This window comes from Camellia sinensis, chromosome 2, assembly GCF_055761805.1.
Source record: "Camellia sinensis isolate YWXY chromosome 2, ASM5576180v1, whole genome shotgun sequence".
Taxonomy (NCBI): Eukaryota; Viridiplantae; Streptophyta; class Magnoliopsida; order Ericales; family Theaceae; genus Camellia; species Camellia sinensis.
This window is the reverse complement of record NC_138962.1, coordinates 17,377,359-17,399,677: the sequence shown is the minus strand read 5'-3', so window position 1 is coordinate 17,399,677 and position 22,319 is coordinate 17,377,359. Positions and strand designations below refer to the sequence as shown.

The following is a 22,319-nucleotide window of genomic DNA, read 5'->3' as shown; positions in this document are numbered from 1 at the left end:
CTTAATGCGGGAAATTGGCTTATATTATAAACTGTAAAAGAAAACATCATATAACTTTTAGATCCCCCCCCCCCCCAAAAAAAAAAAAAAAAAACAAATATTTTTTTATAATTTCATTATTGTTTTAAACAAAATGTTAATGATCATCCACATAATAGCAATATATATTAAAATGTTTGATTATAAAATTGATAATGTTTTTAAAAAATTAATTTTGTTATTATTGACAATTTTTTTGGGCAAATTACATTTACCTCTCTGAAATTTGAAAAAAATACAATTAGTTTCATATTTTTTACATAATTACACTAGTCTCTTTTTAATAAGAAGTGACCAAAACTAATACAAATAATGGATACATATTGAAATAAATAAATATTAATATACATTTTAGTAGAAAATAGATAACAATATCATTTTTTTTTTATTCATACAACTAACAAATTACTAATAAAATGGATCTAGTGAATTAAAATTTTAAGAGAAATTAGTGAAATTATGGCCATATTTGGAAATAGATTATTTTAGCTGCCTTTTTAACTATTTTAACTTGTCTAAAAAAATTGTGTTCGTAATGATAGTTAGTTTTTTTTGTAAATAATTTAATAAAATAATTATGATTTAAATATGATATTTTATCTTAACTATTTTAGTCTATTTTATCATTATTAACTACCTTAGCCTAAAACCCAATTTCCTAAAAATGTGATAGTAATTATATTATTTCAAAATATCAAGAAAAATAACTGTAATTTACACAATTTTTTTAACAATATAATGAACCGTAAATAGCACGAACTTTGACTTTAAAAAGGATCAAAATCACCCGTGACTGTTTTTTTTTTTTTATATATATTGTAATAGCAATCCTATTCTTCAGCACTTTACAAACGATTCTCTCTCCAAAAAGAAAAAAAAAAACTGACTCTTTCTCTCTCTCATCTAAATATATAGGTACAAAAGAAAGAACTGACTCGTTCACACATACATACAATATCAAACAACCTCACGACCCCACGCTTTCACCTCTACTTGGGAAATTGATGAATTGAATTTTCCCATTCAACAAACGCCTCTCTGAAATCTCTGACCCGATAGTTCAGTCACAAAATCTGCATGTGTACGTTGCCCTCTCTCTCTCTCCAACCATACACATTTTCTATCTTTAATGCCAAGAAAAAACAAAAAAAAAAAAAAAAAGAAAATAGAGAGAGAAAGTGAAATTTGAAAGTGAAAGAGAAAGAGAGAGAATCCTAGGCCACCCCCCTCCCTCTGTTCTCCTTTTCAGTTTTTCAAAACAGTTACTTTAATTCAATCAGACAACCTTCTATTATAATCCACATATATATACACATAGACTCCCCAACCTTCTCTGTTTTTTTTATGTGTCTTACAATTACATACCAAAACCAAAACAGAGGAGTTTATAAAGAGAGAGAAACAGAGATGATGAAGCTGTTCTGACTCAACAACAATCAATCAAGTTCTTGTTTTGAATCAAAAACCCATTTCGATTCTGTTCTTGTTTGCGTATATGATGGCGATTGAAGCACAGTTGTATCCAGATAATTTTGGGTTTCCTTTGGGTGTTTCACAGAATTTGATGGAGAGTGGTTATGGATTCAATGAGCTCTGTTTCAATTTTCCTCAGAATCTACAGCAGAAAACACAAAACCAGTGTTTTGACAACAATGGGTTGCTTTCGAAAAACAACAATCATCAATCAATGCCTTTTTCTCAGAGCATTGCGGTTCAGATTGAGAAGCAGAGACAAGAGATTGATCGAGTTATCAGCTTACAGGTCAGAAAACGAAGCACTTACATATGTGTTTGGCTTAAAAAATCAATTAGATGTTAAATTTGATTTTGTTCTTGTTTTCATTTTGGTTTTTCAACAGAATGAGAGATTGAGATTGACTTTGCAAGAGCAGAGAAAGCAACAAATTGCATTAATTCTGAGGAAATACGAAGTCAAGACACTGGTTTTACTGAATCAAAAAGACGAAGAAATAGCAAAAGCCATGAACAGAGCAATGGAGCTTGAAGATTTCTTGAGAAGAATGGAGATCGAGAACCAAACATGGCAGAGAGTGGCCAAAGAAAACGAAGCCATGGTAGTATCTCTGAACAACACAATCAAACAGCTCAGAGAAAACGCGTGTTTGGTCGATGGGATTGAAGATGCAGAGTCTTGCTGTGATGTGATGATTTACAGAGGAGACAACGAAACAGGGGAAAACAGAGGATACGAGAAAAATCAGCAAGAAAATGAAGAACAGGGTACGAGAAAGATGGTTTGCAAAAGCTGCAATTCTCGGAATTCGTGTGTGATTTTCCTACCCTGTAGGCATCTCTGTTCATGCAAAGCTTGCCAAGCTTTTTTGGATTCTTGCCCAGTTTGTGGGATGGCAAAGAAAGCTAGCATTGAGGCTCTGATTTGATTTTCTGAGAAAAATCATATATTTTCCGGGAAACGTGAAAGAAAATGTTTGGATCTGGTCGGGTAATAGGACCCTTTTTTTTTTTTTTGGCTGACTATTTTTTTTTTTTTTTTTTCTTCCACATGTTACTTTTTAGGGTCTCTGTTTTTTAGACTTGATGATTTGTAGACAAGCCTCTCCACTAATCAATTGAACAGGACAAAAGCCAATCTCTTTTTACTTTGAGAAAAGATAGGGATCATGAAAAAATTTTCATGAAACTGGTCATGAAAAATTTATGATTCTTGGATTACCTTGATTAGTGTGTAGTGTTTTATTTTAAGTGTAATCCAAGAGTCATAAATCTTTCATGATCATTTTCATGAAAGTTTTTTCAAGATACTTAGCATTGCTCTTTTACTTTCACCGTTTTCATTGCTTTTCCTATTTGGGGTTTTTTTTTTTTTTTTAATATTTTAAAAACTTGGTTTTGGATTGATTTGATTATTCACCACAGTTCTTTTGCAGTGCTAAATTTTGCTGTGGACACAAGGGGATTGAAGGCAATGTCAGAGTGATTGAGATTTGAGCTCATACTTGCCTTGGCACAAGAAGTAACAATTCACCAGTTTGAGTAACTTTTTTTTAATTTTTAGATATTGGTAACTTATTAATACTAACAAATTATCTTTCAACTTTTTCTTCTAAATATAAATTAATTACTAAGAAAATAATAAATTATTAAAAAATGACATCTGGTTAAACTGAAAAAAAAATTGTCATTGATTATTTTAATAATTTTTTGTTAAATTGATAAATGTCATGTCATCAATTTTTTTATCATCTATGTGAAAATTTATTGTTGATTTTTAATTTAAAAATAATTATTAAAAAGTTATTGAAGGAAGTTTGTGCCTTGGTGTGTCTCACAATTGGTACTGGGTTGGGTCAATAATGAGGAGGTCCAAGAGGGCCCAAAAATGGGACTGCTTCAAGGCGGAATGGGCCTGCGATACATTAAGGCAAGCCCTACCCATTTCAAATCAAGCTGATGCCTTAGGTTTGCAATTATACGTAGCGACAAAAATGTGCAATTGAATAAAGTTTGACCAATGACGGAGTGTCTGTTTAGACAGATTTGATAAAGGAAAATTGTAATATAATGGATTATTAGTCCTGAACAATTTAACTAAAAATAATATGTATTTAATTATTAATCTGACCTTTACTTTTCTAATTAAACGATGGAGTCTAATCCCATGAAACAAACACACTAAACAAATCAGAACTCTTATAGAAAAACTAAAACTTTGATCAAAATAACAATGTAGGCAATAAAACAAGTAACAAGGATTGATGATTCTCACCCCGCCGTAACAATCCTAAATCCATTAATCTTCAAAATCTTTCCTAAATCTACAGATGAAAGAAATCTCAAACTCAAATCAATATAAGCTAAACCCAAAAAACTGGCTAATGATGATTGCTAGTCCAAGAGCAATTGCTATCAGAGAGGAAGCCCAAGTGAGCTTCTCAGTAATTCTAGGTACCCTCTCTTTCAATGCCTCACTACATGAGCCAATAAATACGGTATAACTACCCATCGCAACAACCGTCCCAACCAAGAACATTCCTAGAAATGCAGCGCCAGCTAAGCGAGAAGGCAAAGCTAGTGCTGGCAAAACCATCATCAGAGCATCAGGTTGGAGCCCGTGCACAATTCCCGTGGCAAAAGTCGCAAACCCAATCTTCTTCTTCTTCCCAATTGTTGGAGTTTCATAGTCACTAACGTCACACTCGCCATTTTCTAAGGCAACGCACGGGGTAGGGACCTCGGAAGCTTCTCTGATTCCCATAGCGCCAATAACAAGTAGTGTAAAGCCCACCACTCTTGTTCCCCACCTTCGGATGACTTCAATGTGGAGCCGATCTTTGAGTAGTAAGAACAGTAACCCAAAAATCATTTGTCCAGCATCATGACCGCAACCCCACAGTGCTCCAACTGCAGCGCTCTCCATTCGAGTGCGGCCAATTGAGAGTGGAGCCAAAGCAGCGAGGTGATCGGGACCCGATAGTGTGTGTAAGCAACCGGCAACGAAACCGGTCCAAGCGCTGCTTAGTAATTCGGTGCGGAGGAGTCTAGCAGGAGCCCCTGTCTTAGCGGCATTTTGAAATGTAGCAAAAGCAGGTGAGACGATAACTGGATGGATTAATATCACGATGAGAGCTGAAAGTAGTACAACCGTTCTGGCAGAAACTTCCTGAAACATTTTGGGGAGAGGAAAATGCTTCGTTAGAATATGTAGGATATAAATGAGCTGGTACACGATTATCAGTTTAAATGAAGGAGCATTATGATGAGTAAACTAACTGATTGTTAAGAAAAGACAAAGTACACAAAAACAAAAGGTAAAAATTGGATTAAGAAGAAGAAAGTTATGAAATCACTAAAATTTCCATGACTAATTTTCTTGTTCTAGTCTAAGCCATTGATATTACAGACTGGTAAAAAGTGTAAACTACAATCATCATCAATATTATAAAATCATGAGATGATTTCCTAACTATGAACCGCCTCTCCATCTGGGGAAAAAAAGTGAAATGCACCCATAAAACAACTAGTGCAAAACTAAGCAAGAACCTCGACATGTGTATGCTTGGTTGGGACTTGCTAGTAGATGGTTAAGCCACAGCGAACAAAGAGAGTACCATTCACATTTAGTGAAAGAGCAACAAAATTAGTAATATAATAAAGGTAATAAACGCTTTTAGTTTGGCATAACCAGAGTGATGGGCTTTATCAGAATAATGTCTTGCCATCAGTTGAAAGGATATAAAGCAATAAGCACCAGCAAAGCTAACTAGCCAAATTGAAAGATGATAGTTCAATGCAACTCAAGCATCGCAATTGAGTTAAACAAAAATTGTAGTCACCAATACTACCAGCTTTACTTTGAAAGTAAAAGGGGGAAAGCTAAAGTACTTGGCTCTATTTTTCCCGATCTACACTAGTTGAGCTAAAATGATAAATTTTGCATTTCCAAGCATAAAAATTGAGAAGGCAACGCTTTTTAAGAACAAAAAGTTGCATAAAATAGTGCAGCTTAAATGTAAGGTATCCTATTGGACATTCACATTAAGTTGATAATATATTCATGGAACAAAACCCTTTTAACAAAAGTCGGAGAGAATGATCATACAAAGCCTGCTATCAAGTCCACAATCATTCTACCTGAGGGCCATCTGAGTTGGCAAGTGAGCATGCTCCCCCACATTATTGATGAGGATTTGAATCCCCTCCCGGTTGCCCTGTTCACTGGCTTAGGGGTGGGTTTTGAACCTTGAGTTTACCTGCCTAAGATGGGTTCTCCTCGATTATCAAAAAAAAATTCACAATCATTCTCTCTATAGTTTATTGAGGTAGATAAGGACCAACATGGAATGACTCAAATCTACAATTATATTATAACCTAGAACGCACGGATACGGATACGAGATATGATACGACGATACGACAAAACCTAAAAAAATAGGATACGGGTACGGGTAGGATACGTTTGTAAAAAATACAAATAAATAAATTATTAATAGTAAGCAAAAATGTTGAGAAGCCACAATAACTTTATAATGCAAAATACTAATTTTTAAGAATTATATATTAATTTAAGCCAATAGTTAGTTTAGTTTTTAAATTTTCAATATGTCTTGTAAATATTTCATTTCAATATCAAGTCTAATATGTTGATATTATAATATCAAAACAATCCACAACTTGACCCTATACTTTTTCCTTTTGCACTAGTCAAAAATATTCTATGCAAGTTTATTTGCTTATTTATTTATTGATATTTAATTTTACTATTGTTATATTATCTTATTAATTTTTATTTCTATGTAGTTATAAGGGACATGCATGATACAATGAAGATATGTCAATTTGATGAATTCTATTACTTTAACTTACCATGTTATTTTTATAAAAAAACTAAGCAAAATATTGTAAAAATATTCTATTTATCCTTACAATTATATTATATTATGATATTATACAAGAAATGATACAATTCTAATTTTGTAAAAGGAGTAATATGCGACTTGAGCATTTGATACTTCAAAATTAATTAAAAAGTATCCGATAATATGTGACTTGGAGCATCCGATACTTCAAAATTAATGAAAAATTAATTAAGAAGTATCTGATACTTTTAATAAGTATCTGATATGTATCCGTAAGTAACCAAGGAATATCGGTATCCGATACGGATACGTCTCCCTATTTGAAGTATCCGTGCTTCATAGATTATAATGCGATAAGGAGGATTTCAATAGTTGATCCCGATTCATTGAATTATAATAAGTTTATTGCTCATATCTCCATATAAAAATCAATTATCCTATTTTTGGTACCAACAAGATCTCCTGCCCGATATGGGTTGAAGTCATGGAACAAAGAGTTTGTTCTTAACCAGCTCCCAAGCATAAAAATACATGATACAACAATATAAATAAAAATAAAAAATCATTGACACACACCAATGCCCACAATAGGACTGTTTGTTATGGTTTGGGGAGGTGATTATAACTTACTTTGATTTGGGAGTTGTGCCAGATCATTTGATGTAGTTTCTATTTATAACTTATTAGGCAGAAATACCTTAAATAAACTGAAAAAAAGTTAATTATTTAAAAGCTGGGTAAGGGTGTGATTATCAACTTTTAACTTAAAAAAAAGCTCCACCAAACAGGCCAATGTAAATCTAGAATCTAAGGCACAACCTGTGTACCATATCTTTTGTGTCTCTCAAGTATGAACCACACCAACCATATAGCAATTCTCAGAAAACCAAAACAACATCCAAGATTCCAGAAACTAAAATTTACATTGAGCAGTCAGTCTATTAAAATACCCAGAAAACAAAATGCCAAGAAAACATGTGATTCAAAAGTATAATTGCATCTAGATTCATACCTTTCGAAGCTCAGAAGATCTTTCCACGATTTGGTTGACAAAATGGGGCGTGGGCTTCGACCCATGGGGTGAATCCACGACAGAAGGAGAAGAAGAGGAGTGAGACAATTGTGTGATGGAAGAAGAAGAAGAAGAAGAAGAAGATGATGATGATGAGTGGTTGTGTTTGCGGAAGAGGGATCTGAGGAGCAGCCGGGACGAGGGTGGAACAGTAGTGAGCTTTGCGGCCTGGAATGGGCGGTAGAGAGGGAGATGAGGAGAGGGTTTTAGGCGGATTTTGAAGGGGGTAGGGTTAGAATAGTGGATCAGCCTTTCCATTTTTTAAGATGGTTCACAGTTGAGATTTTGCGCAGAAGAAGAGAGGCGTTCAAGATAAATTGTCGGCGTTTCAATCTTCCAATCTGCTTTTGTTTTTGTTTTTGGTTTTTTCTATATTTTCTCTAATCGTCATCATGGTAAATTGATTAGATTACATAAATTAAATTTAAACATAATTTAAAATTAAAATTTAATTTAAATAATTTATTATTTAACTCAACTTAATTATATATTTTTTATAAAAAAAATAATAATTAATTACTCAAGGTTGACCTATGTTTAGCCCTATTAAAATACATTTAAAATTAAAAAATAATAATAATAATAATAATTTAAATGTATTACTCTGTATTACTCAATTTAAATTTAAATATATTACTCTGTATTACTCAATTTAAATTCTTTTACAACTTTAATTTTGGGCATCACATAACTCTAAGGTAATTCACAAAAAATTATAAAATTAAAATGATGAAAATATCTTTGCCGTGAACAATCCCCATGCCTCAGTCCTTTATCTAAGTTAAAAAGATCACATGTCTATGTTAGGAATGGATATGGACTTGTTAATCCGCTCGGTTCATTCTTATATTTTTTTTAGGACTTGAAGAGGTTATTTCAGTTTATAAGATTGGGTTTCAGGCGAAAATTTTAATAGGTTGGATTTGAAATTTATATTTTTAACTTGGTCCGGCTTAACCTGTTATTAAATTATTTAATTAATTATTTATTTATAATACATTAAAATATATATTTTATTAAGGTTTAGATTATATCTTTGTTGATTTTATTGAAACTCACAAATCTCAAATATATACATGAGTTGTGATAGAGACTCATCCAATTACCACCCACAATCTTATAGACACGTGATGAGTGATGATTGGAGGAGCATGGAGAGAAAAAAAAAAAATGTAACTAATGAAAGAGAGGGAGTCAAAGAGGGTGAAGAAAGGGGTATGAAACATTTTTGCATATACATATAATACGATAAGAACGAAGAAATGAATTTTTAAATTTAAAAAAGTCGGTTCAATGAACCCGACCTTCTATAAATAAGGGTTTCTTCAGAAGCTCTATTCTCATAATCGTTTCTGCCTATTTTATTTCTCTCTCTTAGGGTTAGGGTTTTCTTCTTCTTCGATTTTGAGATTGAGAAGCTATGTCGACTTCAAAGACAATCGTGTTGAAGAGCTCTGATGGCGAGACCTTCGAGGTTGAGGAAGCGGTGGCGATTGAGTCGCAGACTATCAAGCACATGATCGAGGACGACTGTGCCGATACCAGCATTCCTCTGCCGAACGTTACCAGTAAGATCTTGGCCAAGGTCATCGAGTACTGCAAGAAGCACGTCGATACCCCCAAGTCCGACGACAAGACAGCTGAGGATGAACTCAAGAACTTTGATGCCGAGTTCGTCAAAGTAGATCAGGGCACCCTTTTTGATCTCATTCTGGTTTGGTTTTCTCCTCCCTTTTTGATCTCATTGATTATTGAGATTTTATCCTTTTGATTGCCTAATGACTTGGTGATTAGGGTTTGTTGATTTTGATTGTATTGTGGTTTCGAAACTTATCTGTTAATTTATGTAAAGCGTGAATTTGTGGTTGAGAAAACAATATTGTTCATTATTGATTTCTAGTAGCAGTTAGGTTCTAGAGTTTTTTTTCACTTATATGGGATTTTTTTTTTTTTTTTTTTTGGGGTAACAAGAAGAATTATGTTAAGATTGGGGAATTATTGATTGTATTGATATTGATGTTATTTAGACTCTTCCCATTGTTATTTTGATGCCCTAAAATGCTTAACAAAGCCAAGGTAGTTAGGTTTGTGTGAATGCATTTAACAGAGGGACAACGTTGAAAATTCTTAATATATTGAACGTTGAAAATTCTTAATATATTGAACGTCAAGTTACTTATAATTTTTTTTTTCTTTTTCTTTTTTTGTCTTTTTCTTCAAGATATGGGATATTTATGTGTTTCTTTGATTTGGAAAACAAGAAGCATTATATTAAATTGGGAAATTATTGGTAAAATTGATATTGATGATATTTAGACTAACTAACAGATTATGTACCATACACCCACCTTCCCATTGTTGTTTGGGATGTCCCAAAATAGTTAACCATCTTGAAAAGCCAAGAAACTAATACTGTTATCATCTTTTTGTTAAGTTTGAATACATTTAATAGATGGACAACTTTGGAAATTCTTACTATACTATTAAAGTGTAAACATATTTCCCCAAAAAAGTAGATGGAGTTAGTTTTTATGTAGTTTTCACTTCTGAATTTCTTGTAGTTGATGAAGTGTCATTCATACTCTTGACAAGTAATTTTTACTTCTTGTTTTGTTTCTTGTTTGCTTGGTTGACTCTATTATAATGACATTATTTTATTTGGCATAGCATATTAATGCAACAGTATTGGATATTGGGTAGCGTTGGATGAAAATTAGTAGTGCTTAATTATAAATTGTGGAACACATGTTGGATTGCAGAGAGAAGCAGTGAACTCTATCAAATATAGGGTAATTCACTGTAATGATTTGCAGCAAAAATGTCTGGGTTTGAACGTTTGAAAAGGATACTGTTATATTATTTCCTTGATCCTGTAAATAAAATGTGTGGGAATATAGGTCTGGTAAATATAGCTGCCGATGACTTATTGTGTGCTTTTTAGCATCATAAAGCCTTAGTGTAGCACTTGAATCTTCAAAATGTGAACTTGTCTACCGGAAATTGTGTCTGAGTTCTATATGCTGGCTTTGGAGAAGGGTTCGGGATGAGGTCAGCATATATTGTACGTTTTATGCCTTGCAGCTTCTCCTTATTGGATGGTTGGTTGGTGGCCTTTGTGTTGACTTTTAAAACTATGGCCCGTTTGGTAGAACTGTGGGAACGTGATTATAACTTATAACCTAACCGCTTATAGCTTATAGTTGTGACCATAAGCTGATTTTTTACTTATAAATTAAGCTTCTCCTCCCCCACTCAAAGAATAAGTTGATTTTTGACTTACAAAAAGGTATAAGTTGTATTGTTAAGCTGAACCAAACACATCAAAATAGCTTAAATTAAGCTAAAAGTGGAAATAAGCTGAAAATAAGCCCTACTAAGCAGGGCCTATGTTGGTTGCACTATTTGTACTGATTGCCTGATGTGAAATTGCAAAGGTTGTATGAGATTAGCTTTGAAAGCGTAGTTCATTATGTATTTGCATGATTACCACCTAATTGCACTTGGGACTTCATTTGACACCTCTACCTAGATGAGAGTTCAGCCAAATAATGTTAAACAGCTCTGTAAATTTATAATGTTAGGTGAATGTTAGACAGTATTGTGCTCTATGTTCTGACCTGAAGGCGTCTCTTGTAATTAAACCCTGAAACTTCTTATGTTTTATATATTTATAATTTATTTATCTTTTTGGTGGAACTTGTAAGGTTCTTGCATATTTGGTTTTTTTGGGCCAATGGCTCTATAGTTTATTTTTTCATGTCTAGATGTTTTTGTGTGCTGTCTCAGTACTAAAGATCACAAATTGGTAGATTTTGGATCCCTTCAAATTTGTTCTGCAAAATCTTGTATCTTTGTGCGCTGTTCATTTTGACTGCGGTTCAAATGTTGATAGCTTGTGATTTTTTCTGGTTTGATGATAGCTTGGATTGAAAAATTGACCAGACCAACTTTATCTACTTATCTAGAACTAGTCATCTTCTCTATAGTCCATCTTTATTTATAACTACTAATTGTGATATCCTTGTGTTTGTTTTATCTTATATACAGGCAGCCAATTATCTGAATATCAAGACCCTGCTAGATTTGACTTGTCAGACAGTGGCTGACATGATAAAGGGGAAGACTCCGGAGGAGATCCGCAAGACATTTAACATCAAGAATGACTTCACTCCTGACGAAGAAGAGGAGGTTCGCAGGGAGAATGCTTGGGCATTTGAGTGAAAATCAAGCGAATATGCAATATTGCTTAGTATGATAGGATTTCTATTTCGTATCAGCTTTGCATATTTCATTTATGTTAGTAAATATATGGTATCATATTACTGTGAAGACGACCTTTACCTCCTCGTCAAGGTATTTAACAAATTTGAACCTTCTCTATTATCTTGTCTTTGTGTTTGCTATTCTTAAATTGATGCATGTTGGTCTTTATGCCTTCGTTTGGGATGAGTAAATTTTTTGACTTTTTGGTTTTTTGGCTATTTTAGCCTAGGAGTTTTTTTGGTTTTTTTTTTTAACTTTTGTGAGAGAGAATAAAATGATAATCTGGTTTAGATGTGATATTTTGTCTTATTAGATTAAAAAGTTTATTTTGTCTTTTTGTAGCTAAAATAGTCCCAACCCAACCCAACCCAAACCTTCATGTCAAACGAACCCTATGTTAGTTTTTCAAATTTTGCAAGTGTGGTATTTAACAAATTTGTACCTTTATTTTTTGTGGTTGCAATTCTTAAATGAACATTGCTACAGAAAATTAGCGGCATTTTTCAAGCTCAACGATGTGGTATTCAATTAGGATATTAAAGGCAATATTTTTTCTCATATTTTTTTTAATTATCAATTAATCATATAACTTATATATTATTGGGTCTAAAAAATAGGTCTAAAAAGTGAATTTGTATATCATTTTCTTTCTTAAATTGATGCATGTTGGTCTTTTTTATATCAGTTTATTGATATCATGTTGTGTCTCCTGCCCATTGTGGTATGTACCTCGTCACTAGTAGATGAATGATTCCCTGGATAGGTTAATAGTTGTTTCTCTCAGTATTCTATGGAGTTTGTCTTGCGTCGATTTGTATAGAACACTCAGGGTTTAGCTTGACTATTATGGACTGATAGGATCAAGATAGGTTGTCTAGTAACCTTGTGATGACTCAGGGATGAACTTGCAGATCTCAGGTTGAAAGTAATCAGGGTGGTTGTTGGAGTTTGTTTAAGCAGAAGATTTCCCTTGTGTGCTCCACTGATTGTCTAATGGAGACATTGTAGTGTCAAGGTCATCTACGCAGTCTCTTAGGTAGTGTTTGGATCACCCCTCTTTTAATTAATATTTGGTTCACTAGAATGAATGTGAAATTGAACTGTGCTCCTCTTTTGTGCTCTACTGATTTGTCTAATGGAGACATTGGTAGTATATAATATATCAATCATGCAGTCTCTTAGGGTGAAACAAATAGAATGGTTTTATTTTATCTCGCTTATGGGATGATGATATCATTTCTTTAGTTTCCATTATATTTTTTGTGAACCAATTGTGAAAAGCCGCTAGACGTTATGATAGAATCATCATTTCATTTCACATGAAGTGACTCAAACACAACTTGAGATTATTTGTTTCCTTTGAAGATTGATCGTGGATGCATTTTGTGAGGATTGGTGGTTTTATTTATCAAATTATACCTGATACTTTTTTAGAATAGTGTTTTGAACTACCTGTATAAGTAGTATTTAGAGGCCTATCCAGGAGTTAAAAGTGTGTAAAAACTGAGAATGGCCGAATGCTGTAGGGTGCTTCACAATATTAGTCTGAAGTTCGGAATTGGATTGATTGTAACAGGGGCAAGGTGCTCTCCACTGCTCCCCATATTTCTGTAGGCAAAAGATAACAAATTTTATTGTTTTTTATATAATAAAATTTTCCCTACATAGGTGTTATAGTGGTAATGTTCTTCACTAACAAGTTCTCTTCTATTCAATGGTTACTTACCCAAAAAAAGTTCTCTTCTATTCAAAGGCTGTTGAGCCACTACAAACTTTTAAGTTATCTGCCGAGAATTTTCTCTAAGAAATCTTATTCTGGTACTAATTTTTAAAACTGGAACAAAGTAGTTGACGATTTACTTGTCTTACAGGATTGTTGATTCCTGTTAAAATATGATGCTCAAATTTGCCTACAAAGATGATGAACTAATTTATGTCAATTATTGATTGGTTTAAAAACCAATCACCTAAGACGCAATCTCTTGCCATGTCACTAGAAGTGAATTTAAAGTGTTATGTTTAGGAGTCTTTAGCATTTTCTTTAGTGTTAAAAACTCTCACTTAGCAGTGTGGTATATTGGGAGCTGTTTGGTATAACTTGTAGGATAATTTTCACTGTATTTAAATAGATTAAATTTTGTTGTGTACAAAATAACAATAAGAATATAAAGAAATAAAGAAAATGAGAGAATTTGTTTGATTACAAAAATCAAACTCGAAATAATAAATAAATAAATAAATAAATAACAGATTTTATTTTGTTACAAAAACAAAATTTAAATCTGATTTTAATAAATAAAAACAACACTGAAAATAAATTAAATAACTTACTTGATTTAATTTCTTCGAATTATTTTCTGATCAAGTCCAGTGTTTGACACTGTGTCCTTAAGATAGATTCGTCCTCTCCACGGTGCTATCAGAATTTGGACATCTATCTCCCAGGATGAAATGATCTACCACAAACAATAGCAGCACTACAAATTGTTTGCTTTACGAACACACTAAGTGTTTACACTCTTTCTTTCAGAAATAAAATGCAACAAAATGAAGAATAGAATAAGCAGAGGTGAAATACGAAATTTCTCAATGAAAAACATCAAATGAGGGTGGTCCTATTTATAGATGTAAAGGTGGCTCTTGGTTTTAAATTGAACAGGTATGATACTTGTTGGTTTTGAATTCAAACAGATTTGAATCTGTTAATAATTCAAACAGATAGCAAAAAACGGGAAGGACCCTGTTTGGGTGTGCACTAATTTCAAACTAGTTTATTTTTGTTTGAAAACGGGAAGGGCCCTGTTTGGATGTACAGAAAATCCAAATTAGTTTAATTTGAATTCTGGATTTTATTTTACCAAAAATAAAATTAAATTCAAATATTTTTGGTCCAAAAAGATTAGTATTGGGCCGAATAAATCCAACCCAACCACACACCCGCGCCCAAGCCCAGGCCAGCCCACCCGATCGGACGGACGGCGGCGGCGTGCGCGGTGATTTTTGGGTCCAATGGGTCTAGCCTATTTTGCCCATAACCTCTCCCTCTAAAACACTTGGGTACCCCTTGGGGCACACCCCAAGTATCTCACCCAAGCCTTATAAACCCTTTCAAAACTTCCCACCAAATCAATGTGGGACAAGCCAATTTACAACCTTAAGGAATTTTCACCAAAACTCCATTTCCATAGAGCACACTTTGGCTTCAATTTCTCATTCACTCGGTAATGGTTTTGAGCAACCAAATATACCACGTGAGTCACAACGCGGCATAGAACGCGTTACCACTTTGACCCGTGTAAATCGATGCACGGGGCCCACCTAAAAAATAGACCAAACTTGAGAAAAAATTCTGGTTTTACCCAGAATTTTTCTACCATTTCCAACAATCCCCCACATGAATGGAATTTGATGACAACGGAAATGCAACAATATGCAGACTTTTACAAAAGAGTATAAGTCGAAAATATCTTGCATCAGGATAGGTAGTTTTCGGCCTTGAACCTTCCCTAGTGATAACCTATCGGACTTACTGGCTAACCAATGGACGCGATGCCTTGAATTGTTTAGCCGTTTGTGTAAGCCAAGATAATAGATTTCACACAAAATATCTTTTAACACATCGTGGTTCTCATTGTTGTGTTCATTTTGGCCTTGAACGTGCCTGGTTTTCATAAGTGTTTCTAGAGAATTTAGCCTTTTCATTCTCATAGAACCGGCCCCAGTTCAACACTCATATAGGTAATTCTTATTGTGAGTATCTTCTTATACTCGTCTTGATTTAATACCTTAATCAAGATATAAGTAATCATTAAAAGCAAAGCTTATCCTTATACCCGTGCATACAACATATGTTGCAGATATCACTCTCACCATAGGAATGGGTATGGAATTTTTAATCCCTTGGTGATTTCTGGCAAGCCATACATAACTTAGTTGTCCCTTTGAACTTAGTTCTTGGGATCTCCAGTCATATAAGTAGGGTTACCATTATGATGACTCTTATGTAATAGGCTTTAATCCCATCCCCTTTGATGAACTATACACTAGCTCTTTTGTCAAACCTTTTGTTAACGGATCTGCAATATTCTCTTTAGATTTTATATAATCTATTGAGATTATTCCGTTTGACAACAATTGCTGTAACAACCCTCGTCACTGTTTACTGATAACCACTGATTACCGTTAAACTGAACTGATTATGACTGATAAGTGGACTGAATAAACTACTGAACTGACTGACTGAAATTGAAACTGAATTGACTTAGTATATCTGTTTAATTGTACTTCTATCTGTCTGATTATTTGATTATCTGTTCGTACTTTTATGTTTATGTTTAATTTGCGAATTGAAGGCCCTATCGGCGGTCGAACCATAAACCAATTAGTGTTTTATGATCATCGTAATTTACGTGATTTTATGGTATAATTATCTGAAAACTGGTTAGGTATGATTAAATTAGATTAAAATGAGATAAATTGTATAGTTGGCCTTATTTAACATTTTGCCACTTGAGTGACCCACTACTTGAACCCTTTTGATCAACTCATACACTCAAACAAAACATTTCTTCTTCCATTTCTTGCACACAACCAACCTTAGAGAGAGAGAGAAGCTGGAAGAGTTGATTTCAACTTGTTTCATTGTGAATTGGCTTGAATCTTGGTAGAATTGAAGGTTGATAGCAACATTGACCCATAATCCAAGACTTAAGGTAGATCATTGACCTTCTTTATTGTGTATTTGAACTTATTCTTGCATAATTCTTGAGCCTTTAGTGATTTAAGGCTTGAATTGGTTCATTAATGTTGAATTGGAACTCATTCCATGCATGCATGTTTGAATTGTTGAATTTGAGTTGATTCCATGGAGAATTGTCTCATGCATGCTCATGGCTATGTTAAGTCCATGTTTTCATCTTGTTTTTGGACTCACGCTCGAGCGAGGTGACTGGCGCTCGAGCGTGGAAATCGTGCTCCCAACATTTTGTTCTGTTTTGAAGTCTGCTCGAGCGGGACATTGTGTCTCATGCTCGAGCGGGTGTCGAGCGCCCAATCGAGCATGATTTTCACCTATCCAGCACTTTTGACTGTTTTGCAGAACGCTCGAGCGGGTAAGTCTACGCTAGAGCGGAAACCTTTGTCTGCATATCCGCTCGAGCGGATTAACCTACGCTCGAGCGTGACCCTTGTTTTCTGAAAAGTCTGGAAATTCTTTTTCAAGTGCATCTTTGTATCCTCATCTCATTCTAGGCAGTCTTAGGCCTAGTTTAAGGCATCTTAATGAGGATATAGATGTAGAACACACCAAGGCATTAGGGATTAAGCTGTTATCTTTCCCAACTGTGTAGCTTAGTGTGTGTTCAATCTGTAACTGTGTAGGGTTGGCGACTGGGGACGCGCTCTAACTTTACTGTAGCCCAGAACTCTGTGAGTAACAACGGTGTAAAGATATGTTCAAAATGATTATTTTCTGAACAATTGAACTGTACTGCTTTTTGAACTGATTTCTGTTAACTGAATGAATGTATGTCCTATATTCTGAACTGTATGTGGCATCCTTAGCACCTACTGTTTACTGATACTGCTACAGAGATATCTGTCGGTTCCCTCGTTGGAACCACTACTGTTACTGACTGATGGCCATCATTTACTGCTCGGTTTTTTAAGACCTACTGTTTACTGTACTGTTATGCTAATGGATGTACCACATATGACTGCACTGACTGAACGACTGAAATACTGATTTAATGAACTGTTTTCATTACTGTAAGGACATTCATTCTTAACCCCTTTACGCATTGTGTTATTCACTGGGCTTTAGCTCACTGCTCATATATATATGTAGGTGTACAGGCACCAGACCGCAACTAGAAGCGTCGGGGTAAACTCCAGTTTTGTCAAGCCAACCTATGTGCCTCAATGCGAGGTTCCGAGCCTGTCAAGCTACGGCTTAGGGGTGTTTTAATTTCCCCGTCTGTCTCTGTATCTGTCTTGTTCGACTGTATAGACTGTTACTGTACTGTTTGATAGGGATTTGGTCCCTGAACTGAATGATTGTATATTTGTACATACTATTTTGTCTGACTGTATATATTTGAATAAAAAGTCTTTTTGGTATACAAACTGTCACAGCTCATTGGACATTGTTTATTTACTGTATTGGCTTCCACCAGCCCCTGTACTCTGTATTACTGTATTACTATTAAGCAGGCCTTCGGTAATCTCGGATTACTGGCCGGTTACGATGCTAAACCCATATGGGCGGGTTTGGGTCGTGACAGAGTGGTATCAGAGCGATACTTACCACGAGTTATACCGCACACACGTGTCCAAATGAGCTATAGGATGTCCTAGAAAAGTGATTAGGGCATTACATGAGCATGATAAGTGTGTGATATGACTGACTGAATATATGCTAAAGTATGAACCTGTGTAAATAATGACTGCCTATATTGATAATTGTTACAACTGTTTATAGTGAAATGGATAATGCAAACACTGCAACTGAATCCTCATCCTCTGAGGCCAGAATGACCAGACTGGAACGGATGATGGAACTGATAACTGAAAGATTAGACCAGCAACAGAATCAACAGCCCCCACCTCCTCCTCCGGATGTACCGGAGCAGAATGTGAATGTTAATGATGGGGACATAATTGCTCTCACCCACAAGTTCAGCAAAATGAAACCGCCATCCTTTCAGGGAGGCCTCGAACCGTTAAAGGCTGAAGCATGGGTTCTTGAGACAGAGAAATTGTTTAAGGTTTTTCCGTGCTCTGAAGCACATAAAGTGTTACTGGCCACCTTTACTCTGCAGGAAGAAGCTAGAAGGTGGTGGATGCTTATCCGTAATGAAAATACTGTTATGACTTGGGCTCAATTCAAAGGAGCCTTCTTCGAGAAGTATTTCCCTCAGTGTGTTAGGGATAGAAAAGTAACTGAATTTGAACTGCTGAAACAGGGCACAATGTCCGTTGCCGAATATGAAACAAAGTTCACCGAACTTGCTAGATATGCACCACACATGGTGGACACCGAGTACAAGAAGGCCAGGAAGTTTGAAGGCGGCTTTAATGTTGCAATTCTTGACAGAATAAATGTTTTGAAGTTACCGAATTATGTAAATGTTCTTGACCGAGCCTTGATGGCCGAGTCGAACATCGAGGCACTGAAAACTGAAGCACCAGCGTCCGAATGGCGTGGTAAGAGGCATGGTTTTAAATTCAAGAAAAGCAAGCATAACCCATTGAATAAGAAACAGAATACGGGGTCAACAACTACCCCCAGCCAAGGGAGTGGTTTCATACCACCCTGTTCTGAGTGTGGCAAGAAGCACAAAGGGGTCTGTTACAAAATATCTGGAGCTTGTTACAGGTGTGACAAGGTGGGCCACATGGTTAAAAACTGCCCCTCTGCTTTGCAAGCCAGTAGTAAAGCTACACCAAGCGTGGCAGCCTCAACTGTTGCACCAAAACCGAACCCCGAAGCTACCGGGAAAGAGCCCATGAGGCAGGGCCGAGTGTTTGCCCTAGTACCGGGAGACGTGCAGAATACCGAGACCGTTGTGTCAGGTATTCTCTCTATTTGCACCCAAAATGCTTATGTACAGATTGATTCGGGGTCTACGCATTCATATGTGTCGCATGCTTTTTTGCGAAAACTGAATAGACCATTAGAACCCATGAATTATTTGTTAGCTGTATCATCACCCATTGGGGAATCTATGACCTGTGCATATATGTACCCTGCTTGTGAAATTATTGTTGGAGATGCACATTTGTTTATTGACTTACTGCCTCTGAACATTGATCATTTTGATGTAATATTGGGAATGGACTGGTTAACAAAATACTATGCTACCATGGACTGTGTAGCGAAACAAGTAGTTTTCCGTCCACCGGGTTTACCCGAATTTGTGTTTAATGGGGTTGGAGTAGTACCGCCTCCGTATTTGATTTCATCTGTGAAAGTTGTTAAATTGATTAGAAAGGAGTGTAAAGGATATCTGTGTTCTGTATTGACTGTACCTACTGATGATGATGCTAACGTGAACAGTATTCCTATAGTCAGAGAATTTCCAGATGTTTTCCCAGATAATCTGCCAGGGGATTTGACTGACAGAGAGATTGAATTCACTGTTGATGTAATTCCGGGAACACAGCCAGTATCTAAAGCTCCTTACCGAATGGCTCCAACTGAATTGAAGGAATTGAAAGTGCAATTGCAGGAACTGTTAGATAAGAAGTTCATCAGACCTAGCACTTCACCGTGGGGTGCACCTGTTTTGTTTGTAAAGAAGAAAGACGGCTCACTGAGACTGTGCATTGACTACCGTGAACTGAACAAGGTAACTGTGAAAAATAAATACCCATTGCCACGTATTGATGACTTATTTGATCAGTTACAGGGTGCTCAAGTGTTTTCTAAGATCGATCTCAGATCCGGATACCATCAGTTGAAAGTTAAACCAGAAGACATTGATAAAACTACTTTTCGAATGAGGTATGGACATTACAAATTTTTAGTTATGCCTTTTGGAGTTACCAATGCACCTGCTGCATTTATGGACCTAATGAACAGAATCTTTAAACCGTACCTTGATGACTTTATTGTTGTATTCATTGATGACATACTGATTTACTCCAAAAGTATAGAAGAACATGAAAATCATCTGAGACTTGCCCTACAGACCCTAAGAGAACAGAAACTTTATGCTAAACTGTCTAAATGCGAATTCTGGCTTGATCATGTTATGTTTTTAGGGCATGTTGTTAGCAAAGATGGAATTTCTGTTGATCCACAGAAAATTAAAGCTGTAGTGAACTGGCCTAGACCAACAAATGTGACAGAAGTTCGAAACTTTTTGGGACTAGCCGGGTATTACAGAAGATTTGTCAAAGACTTCTCCAAAATTGCCTTACCATTAACTCAACTGACACAGAAGGGGATATCATTTGACTGGACTGACCAAAGGGAATCAGCTTTCCAAGAGTTGAAGACTCGACTCGTGACTGCACCAGTTCTTACTTTACCTTCAGGTACGAACGGTTATACCATATTTAGTGATGCTTCTCATAAGGGTTTGGGGTGTGTTTTAATGCAGAATGGGAGAGTAATTGCCTATGCTTCCCGACAACTGAGACCGCATGAAAAGAACTACCCGACCCATGATCTGGAACTTGTTGCAGTAGTATTTGCACTGAAAATCTGGCGTCACTACCTTTATGAGGCAACATGTGAAGTATATACCGACCACAAGAGTTTGAAATATTTTTTCACACAAAAAGAACTAAACATGAGACAGCGGAGATGGCTAGAACTGATTAAAGACTATGACCTACAGATTTTGTACCATCCGGGAAAAGCCAACACCGTTGCCGATGCATTGAGTCGAAAATCGATTGGAAATTTAGCCTGTTTGCTTACCGGGCAGAAAGAGTTACTTCGTGACCTTGAAAAATCTGAAATTGAAATTGTTGTACGAGAACAAAGTGGAACCTTAGCTGCTATTTCTTTTCAACCGGCACTGATTGAAAAGATTAAAGAGAAACAACAATTGGATGATTTCTTGAAGAAGATCATCGAAGAAAGGGAAACTAGACCAAGACCGGGTTTCAAATTTGAAAGTAATGTATTGAAATTTCAAGAAAGACTGTGTGTACCAAATGATTTTGAATTGAAAAGAAGAGTTCTGCGAGAGGGCCACAATTCAAAATTTTCTATCTATCTAGGGAATACGAAAATGTATCAAGATCTGAAACTGAATATCTGGTGGCCGGGAATGAAGAAAGAAATTGCTGATTTTGTATCAAAATGTCTTCATTGCCAACAAGTCAAGGCCGAACATCAACGACCCGCAGGCTTATTGCAGCTCTTACCGATACCGGAGTGGAAATGGGAGCATATCACCATGGATTTCATTGTGGGATTGCCTCGCTCTAGTAAAGGTATGGACTCAATTTGGGTTATTGTTGATAGACTGACTAAATCTACTCACTTCTTACATGTTAAGACCATTTACAACGCAGACAAATTGGCTATACTCTATATTGATGAAATTGTTAGACTGCATGGAGTGCCTGTGTCCATTGTTTATGACAGGGATTTGAAGTTTACGTCGAGATTTTGGCAAAGCTTACAGACTGCATTGGGTACTGAATTGAGACTGAGTAGTGCTTATCATCCTCAGACCGATGGCCAGTCAGAAAGAACCATCCAGACTCTGGAGGATTTACTGAGAATGTGTGTCCTTGATGTTCAGAGAAACTGGGAAAGCCATTTGCCATTGGCTGAATTCGCCTACAACAACAGCTACCATTCGAGTATTGGTATGGTGCCTTTCGAGGCATTGTATGGTAGAAAATGTAGATCTCCGATTTGCTGGGCAGAAGTTGGAGATGGGCCTTTGCTTGGGCCCGAGATTGTATATGAAACAACTGAGAAAGTAAAACTAATACAACAGAAACTGAAAACCGCACAGAGTAGACAGAAAAGTTATGCTGATGTTAGAAGACGGGATAGAGAATATGAAGTGGGTGATCACGTTTTTGTGAAAGTGACACCGATGAAAGGCTAGACTCGTTTTGGAGTCAAAGGCAAGTTAGCG

General features: G+C 35.7%; 3 protein-coding genes across 3 annotated transcripts; 2 read left to right on the top strand and 1 right to left on the bottom strand.

Annotated features, from left to right (window-relative positions):
- Positions 1-878: 878 nt before the first annotated feature.
- LOC114311379 (putative BOI-related E3 ubiquitin-protein ligase 3) lies at positions 879-2,650 on the top strand. The gene is made up of 2 exons (XM_028257520.2): positions 879-1,801; positions 1,899-2,650. The coding sequence occupies exons 1-2, from the start codon at positions 1,535-1,537 to the stop codon at positions 2,439-2,441; spliced, it is 810 nt and encodes a 269-aa protein (XP_028113321.1). The 5' UTR covers positions 879-1,534; the 3' UTR covers positions 2,442-2,650.
- Positions 2,651-3,694: 1,044 nt separating this feature from the next.
- LOC114286264 (chloroplast protein FOR GROWTH AND FERTILITY 2) lies at positions 3,695-8,256 on the bottom strand. Its single transcript, XM_028229393.2, has 2 exons — positions 7,390-8,256; positions 3,695-4,681 (listed from the first exon to the last, which is right to left on the bottom strand). Exons 1-2 carry the CDS (start codon positions 7,705-7,707, stop codon positions 3,866-3,868), a joined length of 1,134 nt encoding a protein of 377 aa, XP_028085194.2. The 5' UTR covers positions 7,708-8,256; the 3' UTR covers positions 3,695-3,865.
- A 417-nt stretch (positions 8,257-8,673) lies between these two features.
- Positions 8,674-11,832, top strand: LOC114286263 (SKP1-like protein 1B). Its single transcript, XM_028229391.2, has 2 exons — positions 8,674-9,163; positions 11,497-11,832. The coding sequence occupies exons 1-2, from the start codon at positions 8,870-8,872 to the stop codon at positions 11,668-11,670; spliced, it is 468 nt and encodes a 155-aa protein (XP_028085192.1). The 5' UTR covers positions 8,674-8,869; the 3' UTR covers positions 11,671-11,832.
- Positions 11,833-22,319: the final 10,487 nt, after the last annotated feature.

Coding starts and splice junctions, on each gene's coding strand:
- LOC114286263 (XM_028229391.2), top strand. CDS start 8,870: ATGTCGACTTCAAAGACAATCGTGTTGAAGAGCTCTGATGGCGAGACC. Junction 9,164..11,496: donor CCCTTTTTGATCTCATTCTG/GTTTGGTTTTCT, acceptor TCTTATATACAG/GCAGCCAATTATCTGAATAT.
- LOC114311379 (XM_028257520.2), top strand. CDS start 1,535: ATGATGGCGATTGAAGCACAGTTGTATCCAGATAATTTTGGGTTTCCT. Junction 1,802..1,898: donor ATCGAGTTATCAGCTTACAG/GTCAGAAAACGA, acceptor GTTTTTCAACAG/AATGAGAGATTGAGATTGAC.
- LOC114286264 (XM_028229393.2), bottom strand. CDS start 7,707: ATGGAAAGGCTGATCCACTATTCTAACCCTACCCCCTTCAAAATCCGC. Junction 4,682..7,389: donor GATCTTCTGAGCTTCGAAAG/GTATGAATCTAG, acceptor AAAATGTTTCAG/GAAGTTTCTGCCAGAACGGT.